We start from the raw sequence: 12,591 nt of genomic DNA, 5'->3' as shown, positions 1-12,591 counted from the left end.
ACTACTACAACAACTACTATTACCACTGCTGTTACTACTACTACTACTACTACTGCTGCTGCTGCTGCTGCTGCTGCTGCTACTACTACTACTACTACTACTACTACTACTACTACTACTACTACTACTACTACTACTACTACCACTACTACTACAACTATTCCTGTCCACACACCAGAGAAACATCTATCCATACCTGACAACAATCAGTAACTGGACTCTGGAGTTAACATGATGTCAATGTACTTTGTTTCGCATCAAAACATGTCCGCGTGGATATATATTTTATCATTTCGAGTGGCAAACGTTTCATCGGAGATCGTCTTACCTTGCCAAGCCTCGCAACGACATGAAGCTTGACAGCTGAATGATATCTGTGGACTCGATATTGTGAAAAGTAGGTGTTCCATGTCGTTTATCTTGATGAACTAGATTATAAAATATCATCAGTGATTGTAGTTTCTGTGGGTGAAAAGTACAGTTATGATAATATCGATGAGGTTGCCTTCGCTTGGTTAACTGACAGGCTGGGGAGTTTTAAAAAAATGTATTTGACAGGGTTAGTATATTTTGATCGGCGACTGTAAAGATCGCTTTGACAATAGAAATAATTCCAGGGATGTTTACATTTTTCGCCCTACGATATGTCGTTACTGAAACTAAGAATTTAGAAAAAATTTATATTGATATACATGTATTTATATGGGTAGACCAGGCGAATATTTATTCCTTTTATTCGACTTTCAATACTAATCTAACTTCAGTGAGTGAGTGAGTTTAGTTTTACGCCGCATTTAGCCATATTCCAGCTATATCACGACGGGGAACACCAGTAATGGGCTTCACACATTGTACCCCTGTGAGGAATCGAACCCAGGTCATCGGCGTGACGAGCGAAAGCTTTAACCTCTAGGCTACCCTACCGTCCCTCCAACTTCAAGATATTTACAAAATGTGTTTACTAAGCTGGGCCCCCTCTTCCACAAAGCGTTCGTAGCTCTAAGTTGACCGTAACTCCCATACTTTAACATAGACTTACGACAGTCGTAGCGCTAAGGTGATCGTATCTCCCATTCTTTAACATAGACTTACGACTGTCGTAGCGCTAAGATGATCGTGTCTCCCATACTTTAACATAGACTTACGACAGTCGTAGCGCTAAGTTGATCGTAACTCCCATACTTTAACATAGACTTACGACAGTCGTAGCGCTAAGGTGATCGTAATTCCCATACTTTAACATAGACTTACCACAGTCGTAGCGCTAAGTTGATCGTAACTCCCATACTTTAACATAGACTTACGACAGTCGTAGCGCTAAGATGATCGTAACTCCCATACTTTAACATAGACTTACGACAGTCGTAGCGCTAAGATGATCGTAACTCCCATACTTTAACATAGACTTACGACAGTCGTAGCGCTAAGATGATCGTATCTCCCATACTTTAACATAGACTTACGACAGTCGTAGCGCTACGATCGCTTTGAGGAACGGGACCCCTGGCCTTCCACATTAATGGGTTGATATAGAAGTTGGGGAGTCAATAATATAGCAAACGATTTTATGGATAACAACTTCTTGTTTATTGCATATTCTTACATATTATTTCTATGCAATAAACAAGGAGGGAGTTGCTTTATTAATGCCTAACACTGGATGTTTGACGGCGTAGATGACGACGACGACGGTGAAGATGACGACGATGAAGATCTGGTTTAGAATTGGTTTTAGCACCCCATGCTTGTCGTAAAAGGCGACTAACGGGGTCGGGTGGTCAGGCTCGCTGACTTGGTTGACACATTTCATCGGTTCCCAATTGCGCAAATCGATGCTCATGCTGTTGATCACTGGATTATCTGGTCCAGACTCGATTATTTACAGATCGCCGCCATATAGCTGGAATATTGCTGAGTGTGGCGTAAAACTAACCTCACTCACTCACCGTTTGCTTAGATTGATCCTCATAAAGTTGATCACTGGAATGTCTGATCCAGACTCGATTATTTACAGATCGATACCATATAGCTGGAATATTGCTTTGTGCGGCGTTATACAACAAACAAACAAACAGATAGTGTTAAAAAAAGGAACACAACTTGCATATGACGTCACAGGTCACATGACGTGTTTCCAAATGGCATCCTTTTTTAATGACCTAAATACATCAGCATTTTTTCTTGAGATTTGATTTGTGTCTTTATTGTGATTGTTCATCTGCAAATAAAAATCTTTATTACAACATTAAATACTTCATTTCTAACATTTTACTATCGGTGCGTATAAGTGACCTTTAGTTTGTTTGAAGATTCTTTTTACCAAATGTACGTTCACTTTGAGCACCAACCTTTGAAGAATGAATTATGATGGGAATTCGTGCCCGCGTACAAGTTTGTTGCCTGAAATATCACATTTCGCATTTCTGTATGAATACATTCTATGAGATCTATCTTATAATGTGTTAACGAGAAACAACAATGTAAACTATTGTTATTGTGAAACTTATATCTAAAAGATTCTTACTGTGAAAAGTACATCTCCGAGCTTCTTATTGTGAAACATACAACTCTAAAATTCTTATTGTGAAACATTGACATATCTAAGACTCTTATTGTGAAACATACATCTCCGAGCTTCTTATTGTGAAACATACAACTCTAAAATTCTTATTGTGAAACATTGACATATCTAAAACTCTTATTGTGAAACATACATTTCCGAGCTTCTTATTGTGAAACATACAACTCTAAAATTCTTATTGTGAAACATTGACATATCTAAGACTCTTATTGTGAAACATACATCTCCGAGCTTCTTATTGTGAAACATACAACTCTAAAATTCTTATTGTGAAACATTGACATATCTAAGACTCTTATTGTGAAACATACATCTCCGAGCTTCTTATTGTGAAACATACGACTCTAAAATTCTTATTGTGAAACATTGACATATCTAAGATTCTTATTGTAAAACATACATCTAAAACATTCTTACTTTGAACCATACATTTCTATGACTCTTTTTGTGAAACATGCATGTCTAAGATTCTTATTGTGAAACATATATCTAAAACATTCTTACTTTGAAAGATACAACTCTAAGATTCTTATTGTGAAACATACAACTCTGTTCTTATTGTGAAACATATATCTAAAACATTCTTACTTTGAAAGATACATCTCTAAGATTCTTATTGTGAAGCATACATCTCTAAGATTCTTATTGTGAAACATACATATCCATGATTCTTTTTGTGAAACATACAACTCTAAGATTCTTATTGTGAATCATATATCTCTAAGATTCTTATTGTGAAACATACATCTCTAAGATTCTTATTGTGAAACATACAACTCTAAGATTCTTATTGTGAATCATACATCTCTAAGATTCTTATTGTGAAACATACAACTCTAAGATTCTTATTGTGAATCATACATCTCTAAGATTCTTATTGTGAAACATACATCTCTAAGATTCTTATTGTGAAACATACATCTCTAAGATTCTTATTGTGAATCATACATCTCTAAGATTCTTATTGTGAATCATACATCTCTAAGATTCTTATTGTGAAACATACATCTCTAAGATTCTTATTGTGAAGCATACATCTCTAAGATTCTTATTGTGAAACATACATATCCATGATTCTTTTTGTGAAACATACAACTCTAAGATTCTTATTGTGAATCATATATCTCTAAGATTCTTATTGTGAAACATACATCTCTAAGATTCTTATTGTGAATCATACATCTCTAAGATTCTTATTGTGAAACATACATCTCTAAGATTCTTATTGTGAAACATACAACTCTAAGATTCTTGTTGTGAAACATACATATCTATGATTCTTATTGTGAAACATACATCTAAAACATTCTTACTTTGAACCATACATTTCTATGACTCTTTTTGTGAAACATGCATGTCTAAGATTCTTATTGTGAAACATATATCTAAAACATTCTTACTTTGAAAGATACAACTCTAAGATTCTTATTGTGAAACATACATCTCTAAGATTCTTTTTGTGAAACATACATCTCTAAGATTCTTATTGTGAAACATACATCTAAAACATTCTAGTTGTGAAACATATATGTAAAGGTTCTTATTGTGAAATATATATCTAAAAGATTCTTATTGTAAAACGCATGTCTAAACGAGTCTTATTATAAAACACATGTCTATTAGATTCTCATTGTAAAACGCATGTCTAAAAGATTCTAATGGTAAAACGCATGTCTAGAAGATTCTTATTGTAAAACGCATGTCTAAACGAGTCTTATTGTAAAACGCATGTTTAAAAGATTCTTATTGTAAAACGCATGTCTAAAAGATTCTTACAGTGAAAGATATGTGTAAACATTCATATTGTACAACATATAAGTAAACATTCTTATTGTGAAATATATGTGTAATAATTCTTATTGTAAAAACACAAATATAAAATTCTTATTCTAAAACACATGCCATAAGAAAACTTACCAGAAATATATATCAAAATTACTGAAAATCTAATATCTAAAGGTTGTTATTGTGACATTTATATCTTAAAAATGTTATTGTGAAACACATCTAAAAGTTTCGTATTTTAAAACATCTTATTCTAAAACACTGTTAATGTGAAACAAATGCCTAAAAGTTTGATTTTGTTAAACTTGTATAGGAAATATGAAATTTGATATTTGATATAATAATGTGAAACCTATACCTAACTCGCATTTGTCACGTTACTTATTTCAGCTGGAGCCACGTAGTCGAGTTGTCGCGAGTACTTTTCATTTTTTAGATATATTAGCTATTGTCGTGTTAAGGACATTATTGTTTATGCTCCCTATACACAATAGGCGAGCGGATCGTCATGATCTGAGTCAGACAGGGTTTTAGAAATATTTGTTGCACCAGGCGTTCTTCAAACGTTACCTGAAAACGAAATCGCTTTATCAATTTTCAAAAAAAACACTTGCTGTAGGTTCACAAATGTAAGTTCAGACTTACATCTTATGCCACGCCACTCCTCTCTTCATGGTTTTCAACAACCCATGCTTGTCGTAAGAGGGGGCCGGCCGGGGAAAGCCACATTTGAAAAATAACAATTGTCGCTAAAGCCACATTTCAATACAAACCTCGGTGCCGTGAATCGCCAAAAGCCACAATGCGTAAGGGAATCAATCGATTTTCTAATCAGCGTCACCCATTGATCACAATGGATTGAAACTGTTTTAGTGACTTGTTTGTTTAGTAAACATATGATGGGTGACTCTTTATTCCCGTTGAAGTTTTTAGTTAACAATTCAACATATGATAACATTAATCTGTTTATGTTTATTTTGTTTTTTAATCGTGCATTCTCTACTTGTATAATCATAAATAATTCGTAAAAGGTGTTTGAGTACCTACGTGAGGCAGCTAGTTTGCGTGATCTGGACATTCCTCCACGAACAATTCAACTGGATTTCTAGATTTTACATAATGAATATTTCAATAATTGATGCCTATTATTTACGGTAGCATGGATTAGCTAATAGCGCATTCCCGGGAGAGCCACATTCAGACGATCACTCAACCATGCCCATTGCCGGTTGAGGCACACCATTTTAACTGTATTTTTTTTTAATGTGGCTTTCCCGGGCTATTTATTACCGTAAGAGGCGACTAAAGGGATCGGGTGGTGAGGCTCGCTGATTTGGCTGACACATGTCATCGTATCCCAATTGCGTAGATTGATCCTCATGATCTTGATCACTGGATTTTCTGGTCCAGACTCAATTATTTTCAGACCGCCGCCATATAGCTGGAATATTGCTGAGTGCGTCGTAAAACTAAACTCACTCACTCGCTCGCTCACTTAACGTGTTTCGATTATTACATATATGCACAATTAAAGACACTTTGTCTCGTGGTTCAAACGCTCGCTCGTCACGCCGAAGATCCAAGCTCAAAACCCGACGCGTGTACAATATGTCAAGCCCGTTTCTGGTGTCCACCACCGCATGGATAGTGCTAAAAGCAGCGTAAAATCATACTCACTCACTGACGCGAAACAGGATTCCATTTACTAACTCATTCCTGGGCCCCTGAGCTTTCATTGCTTTAAATGTCATGCTGCTAAAAGCGACTTAGAACACCACTTACTCACCAATTCCATGAACCGAAAGAGGCTTAAATCTTGAAATTCGTTTCGATGGATCTGATTTCGTTAAATTTCCACTCCAATTTTTAAGATGCTGATCGTGTACGTCCTTCACCCCGAGCTTGCATTAAACATTTCTGTGTTATAAAACAGTGAACAATAAGTAAGTCATATGGAAACAACAACCTAATTACTCCAGCATAATGATATACAATAAATCATCCTTAAATGATTTGTCCTAGATTCGGTCATGCGATTTAAATAGAAAGTAGATTGCATTACAAATTTCAAAAGAAATTAACTTTTGTTGTATCTTCCAAAGAATAAATATTGTGCGTAATTCAGTTGAATGTGAGGGGTAGTGTTCCTTTGACGTGGAATATGATCACCTCGCTAAATGTCGTGGCATTTCCTTATGTTCAGTTCGGAAACCAATTTTTGACACACTTATTCCGCGTGAATGCCTGTTGATGAGTGGTAATGTATGGGGTTTGTTTTATTTCGTTTCAACATGAATTCTTCTTTTTTTTTTTTCTTTTATAATTCTGTGTTTTTGTGGTGTGTCTTTTGTGAAGTAAACACGGTACATTTGAACGGTTGCCGGATTAACATTGGATTGGTTTGTTGTTTAACGCCGCACTCAGGAATATTCCAGCTATATGTCGGCAGTCTTTAAAGCTTAGAAGCAACCAACAAAATAATCATAATTAAAGCACAATTACTAGTATTACTTATTCATGACATATAATATACATTGCTGATTATGAAAAAAACAACAAATAAACAAATTTATAAGTGTACAATCGCAAATCATAAGTGTAGTATTTTGTACTTGGGTTTACTACCCTCGAAACGAAGCACCCGGGATACCGAACCCAGTCAGAGCGGGTGGGCGTGTAACGAAGTCTTTCACTGGCTGGTTCATTTGCCGATACGCTCGCTGTTTGTGTTTGTACAGGCATCCCGGTTTAGGCCGCGCGAACCTATTCACTGCGCATGCGCTATGTGCGCAGCGAAGCACAGCTGTTGAAACCACTTTTCACCCCAGCTGGGGTGAATTTAGTGAATCGTTTGAACCCCGATTTCGCAGGAATTTTTTCATCGCGTTATTTTTCAACTTTATAAGTTGAATTTGCATTTTTTATAATTTGTTACTGTAAGTCCATACCGAAAGGTATCAGAATCTGCAAAGTTGTGTTTTGCGTTGCATATAAGCTTTACATAATAGAGTCTGGACCAGACAATCCAGTGATCAACATCATGAGCATCGATCTAAGCAAATGGGATACGATGACACGTGTCAACCAAGTCAGCGAGAGTGACCACCCAATCCCGTTAGTCGCCTCTTACAACAAGCATGGGTTACTGGAGACCAATTCTAACCCGGATCTTCACGGGTCGCCCGATTAAGAAATATCAATCACTTATTTTGTTGTGTGTATAGTGTGATCGCCTTCAAGTAAGATATCTCTTAAGTGGAGATACATGTATGATAAGCTGGGTAATCGAGGGTGAACATGTAACAGAGACATATAATCTCTACTGCAATAAATATAAGGGTTTTCATGTTTCGCTTGGTCCAGAACTACCCCTGGCTGTTTATGTTGTTTGTTTGTTTGCTTGTTTGTTTAACACCGCACCCATGCTGTACATATTTCCTATATTCCTCGCACGTGTAGACATTTCCCCCACATTTTTAGAATGTTCCCATACTCCCCACATATCCATACATATTTCTCATATTCCCCAAGTACCTATACATATTTCTCATATTCCTTACATATGTATATATATATGTCTCATATTCCTCACATATGAGTACATATTTCTCATATTTCCCACATATGTGTACATATTTCTCATATTCCTCACTATGTGTACATATTTCTCATATTCCCAACTATGTGTACACATTTCTCATATTCCCCACATATGTGTACATATTTCTCATATTCCCCACATATGCATACATATTTCTCATATTTCCCACATATGTGTACATATTTCTCATATTCCCAACATATGTGTACATATTTCTCATATTTTCCACATATGTGTACATATTTCTTATATTCCCCACATATGTGTACATTTTATGTATATTTCTCATATTCCCCACATATGTGTACATATTTCCCATATTTCCCACATATGTGTACATATTTCTCATATTCCCCACATATGCATACATATTTCTCATATTCCTCACATATGTGTACATATTTCTCATATTCCTCACATATGTGTACATATTCCCTACATATGTGTACATAATTATCATATTTCGCACATTTGTATGCATATTCCTCACATTTGTGTACATATTTCTCATATTCCCCACATTTGTATGCATATTCCCCACATATGTGTACATATTTCTCATATTCCCCACATTTGTATGCATATTCCCCACATTTGTGTACATATTTCTCATATTCCCCACATTTGAATGCATATTCCCCACATATGTAAACATATTCTCCCATTTTTGCCACATATCTACATACATACATACATACATACATGTGCATACTACTATATTCCCTTCATATGTGTACATAATTCTCATGTTCCCCACATATGTATACATATTCTCCCATTTTTGCCACATATCTATATACATACTATACTCCCTGTTTCAGATTCACAGCCGTCCCCCGCGAGGACCCGCCTTCTTGAGCTGCTGTATAATATCGACGGCCTTCTGCAGGCATCTTCACATAGTACCGACCAGCCAGATAACAATAAGCTAGCCCAGCCCAGGGATACAGACTTCCACAGTAAAGGTGAGTGGAAACAATAAGCTAGCCCAACCCAGGGATACAGACTTCCACAGTAGGTGAGTGGAAACAATAAGCTAGCCCAACCCAGGGATACAGACTTCCACAGTAAAGGTGAGTGGAAACATTAAGCTAGCCCAACCCAGCGATACAGACTTCCACAGTAAAGGTGAATGGAAACAATAAGCTAGCCCAACCCAGGGATACAGACTTCCACAGTAAAGGTGAGTGGAAACAATAAGCTAGCCCAACCCAGGGATACAGACTTCCACAGTAAAGGTGAGTGGAAACAATAAGCTAGCCCAACCCAGGGATACAGACTTCCACAGTAAAGGTGAGTGGAAACAATAAGCTAGCCCAACCCAGGGATACAGACTTCCACAGTAAAGGTGAGTGGAAACAATAAGCTAGCCCAGCCCAGGGATACAGACTTCCACAGTAAAGGTGAGTGGAAACAATAAGCTAGCCCAACCCAGCGATACAGACTTCCACAGTAAAGGTGAGGGGAGTCTCAGGTGCAAGACTGACCTTGTGTATCCCTTATTCACCGGTATTGCGATCAGGATCTACGCGCTTCTCTCCTTTTGGGACGTGTGTCGTATTTGTGTTTGTGAGTGCGTGTGTGTGTGTGTGGAATTACGTGCCTGTGTCTTTCGCTTTCGGAGTCTCTCTCTCCCCTCTCTCCATCTCTCTTACCCTCTCTCTCTCTCTCTCCCCCCCCCCCATCTCTCTCTCTCTCTATCTATCTCTCTCCCCATCCCACTCTCCATCTCTCTCTCGCCTCTCTCCATGTCTCTCTCCATATCTCTCTCCATCTCTCATCTCCATCGCCTCTCTCTCTCCTCTCTTACATCCCCCAACCCCCACCCCACCCCTCTCTCTCGACATTTCCACACTGTTATCACCTCTGTCTCTTATGTTTATATAGTGAGATAAATCACTTCCAAGTTCCGTAAGCCCATGTATAATTAGTCTGTAAAACTAGCATTCTCTTCTCGATTCCTTCTCTCGCAATAATCACATCACTAACACAACGTGATGTATTGTAAATTACATCTGTCAAACCTCCCTTCCAGATTGCCCTCCCTGGTGAAAAAAGTGAAATCTTACTAAGTAGCCACGGAAATATAAAAGTACAAATTTTAGTCTTCTTGAAGTTAGAATGAACAAATACATACCTAAAACTGGAGACACAAACATCAAAACTCATTGCGTGCATGAGTGACTGAGTGACTGGATTGATCTAAGAGTTGTTTCAGCTGCCAGGGAAACCGACAAAAATCATTTAAAAATATATAAAACCCAGAACGCAATTGTAAACCCAAGTACGTCTAATTTCAGGTGACACTGTACTTGCTAAGAAGAGAGACATGGGTGTTCTCCCGCCCTGGAACGAATTCTGTCGAATGATGAGGATAACGAACTGCTTCCACAGTCAACACTGAGCATGCGCAACCCCAGCCAATCATAACACAGGAAAACATTTGGTGCAGCTGAACACGGTGCTTGAAGAGATTTTATGACTATACGAGAGCTTGACGAGAATAGAGGATGTTATCATGAAAGTGCTCTACAAACTTGCAACAGTGGATTTCTCAATAAAATTATTGATTTATAATCTTTGTTTTGTGGTTCAGTTTGTTTGAGTCCGCTGTCGAGTGCCCGCGACAAGCAATATTTATGTTTCAGCTTTGTTCATGGTCGCCATTGACTATTAGCAGGTAGTTTCCTGGTTGTCAATGGATGACTGATACGTTCGAGATTTCCTAGATCGGTCTCTGCTGTTCGGATTGTAAGGACATGACAAAACACGGAAACTCGCTATCTCTGCAATATGTGACAGTCTTGACGCTCGCAGGTTGACTAGGAAGTTTCGCATGAAATATAACGTATGATCACGCTAACGTAATGATTGTTTTACACGTTACCATGGTGAATACGTTTACTATTCACAGGATGATTTGGCGTTATTGTCTTTAACCCGGAACTCTAACCATACTAAAATTTACAAAATCTATTCATCAACAAACAAGGCCTCAACAAAATTTTAAAATATCAAATTGTTTCAATTTGCAAAATTCAGGGAAGATTCGTCTATAAAACAATAGTTTGCACTTCAGATCAGATGTGGCAGCCGTTTATCTTCCGGGTTTTTAACACAGCGGGATTTGGGTATTAAGTGCTTTTGTGCTCTTGTTGTTTCATCTTTAATATTTCGTTTTGAAGTCAAAAGGTTAAATGCATAGGCCAAAATATGTTTTTACCTACGACGCCTTTTCAATAATCACTCACACACACACACACACACACACACACACACACACACACACACACACACACACACACACACACACACACACACACACACACACACACACACACACACACACACACACACACACATATATGAAAAACATTGGATGTTTTGAGACCCGTGAAGATCCGGGTTAGAATGAACCTTCAGTAACCCATGCTTGTCATAAGAGGCGACTAACGGGATCGGAAGGTCAGGCTCGCTGGCCTGGACATGTCATCGGTTCCCATTGCGAAGATCGATGCTCATGTTGTTGATCACTGGTTTGTCTGGTCCAGACTCGATTATTTACAGAGCGCCGCCATATAGCTGGAATATTGCTGAGTGCGGCGTAAAACTAAACTCACTCATGTTTTGAGTATTATCCATTGCAAACACTGAAGCTAATAATGAAAGGTATTAATTTGGTGGACTGACTGACTGACTGAGTTTGGCTTTACGCCGCTTTTAGCAATATTCCAGCAACATCACGGCGGGGACACCAGAAATGGGCTTCACACGTTGTGCCCATGTGGGGATTCGAACCCGGGTCTTCGGCGTGACGAGCCAACGCTTTAACCACTAGACTACCCCACCGCCCCTTAATTTGGTGGAAACAGTATGTTTAACGTTTAAGGCCGCACTCTAGCAATATCCCAGGTATATGGCATCTGAACCAGACAATCCAGTGATCAACATCATGAGCATCAATCTACGCAACTGAGATACGATGACATTTGTAATCGAAGTCAGCGAGTCGGACCATCCAACCTCGTCAGTTGCCTCATACGACAAGCACGGGTTGCTGAAGACAAATAATAACCCTGACTCACTCGCTCAAAATACGGTTGGGGTAGAATAGTGGTTAAAGCGTTCGCTCGTCACGCCGAAGACCCGGGTTCGATTCCCCACATGGGTACAATATATGAAGCCCATTACTGGTGTCCCCCGCCGTGATATTGCTAGAATATTGCTATAAGCGGCGTTAAACCATATTCACTCATTCAACTTCGTTCAACCCGGCGGTTCACTCGTCGCGCGGAAGACACAGGCTAGATTCCCGTGGGTACAATGTGTGAAGCAAACCCGTTTAAATGATTCCAGCCGTGACATTGCTGGAGTGAGTGAGTGAGTGAGTTTAGGTTAACCCCGCTTTTAGCTATATCCCAGCATTTATCAAAACAGGGGGACACGGCCGCCCCTTAACCGTCCTCACTCATTCAACTTCGTTCAACGACGTTCGTCGGTAGGGTAGCATGGTGGTTAAAGCGTTCGCTCGTCGCGCCGAAGACCCGGGTTCGATTCCGGTAAGTGGGTAATATATTTCAGTGGCTCTAGTCGTGATATTGCTGGTATAAACATCACCCACTCA

At 38.5% G+C, this 12,591-nt stretch overlaps 1 protein-coding gene across 1 annotated transcript in view; it reads left to right on the top strand.

Annotated features, from left to right (window-relative positions):
* The window catches only part of LOC124265376, a 47,507-nt gene extending 36,963 nt beyond the window's left edge, over positions 1–10,544 (top strand). Inside the window, exons 2-3 of the mRNA XM_046700150.1 lie at positions 8,789–8,932; positions 10,268–10,544. Coding sequence (XP_046556106.1) covers positions 8,789–8,932; positions 10,268–10,371 — 248 coding nt within the window. The 3' untranslated portion in view covers positions 10,372–10,544. The remainder of the gene's footprint in view (positions 1–8,788; positions 8,933–10,267) is intronic.
* Positions 10,545–12,591: the final 2,047 nt, after the last annotated feature.

The sequence above is a fragment of the Haliotis rubra genome, unplaced genomic scaffold, assembly GCF_003918875.1.
Source record: "Haliotis rubra isolate DU_JTF1 unplaced genomic scaffold, ASM391887v1 Scf976, whole genome shotgun sequence".
Taxonomy (NCBI): Eukaryota; Metazoa; Mollusca; class Gastropoda; order Lepetellida; family Haliotidae; genus Haliotis; species Haliotis rubra.
This window is presented reverse-complemented; position numbering and strand designations above follow the sequence as displayed.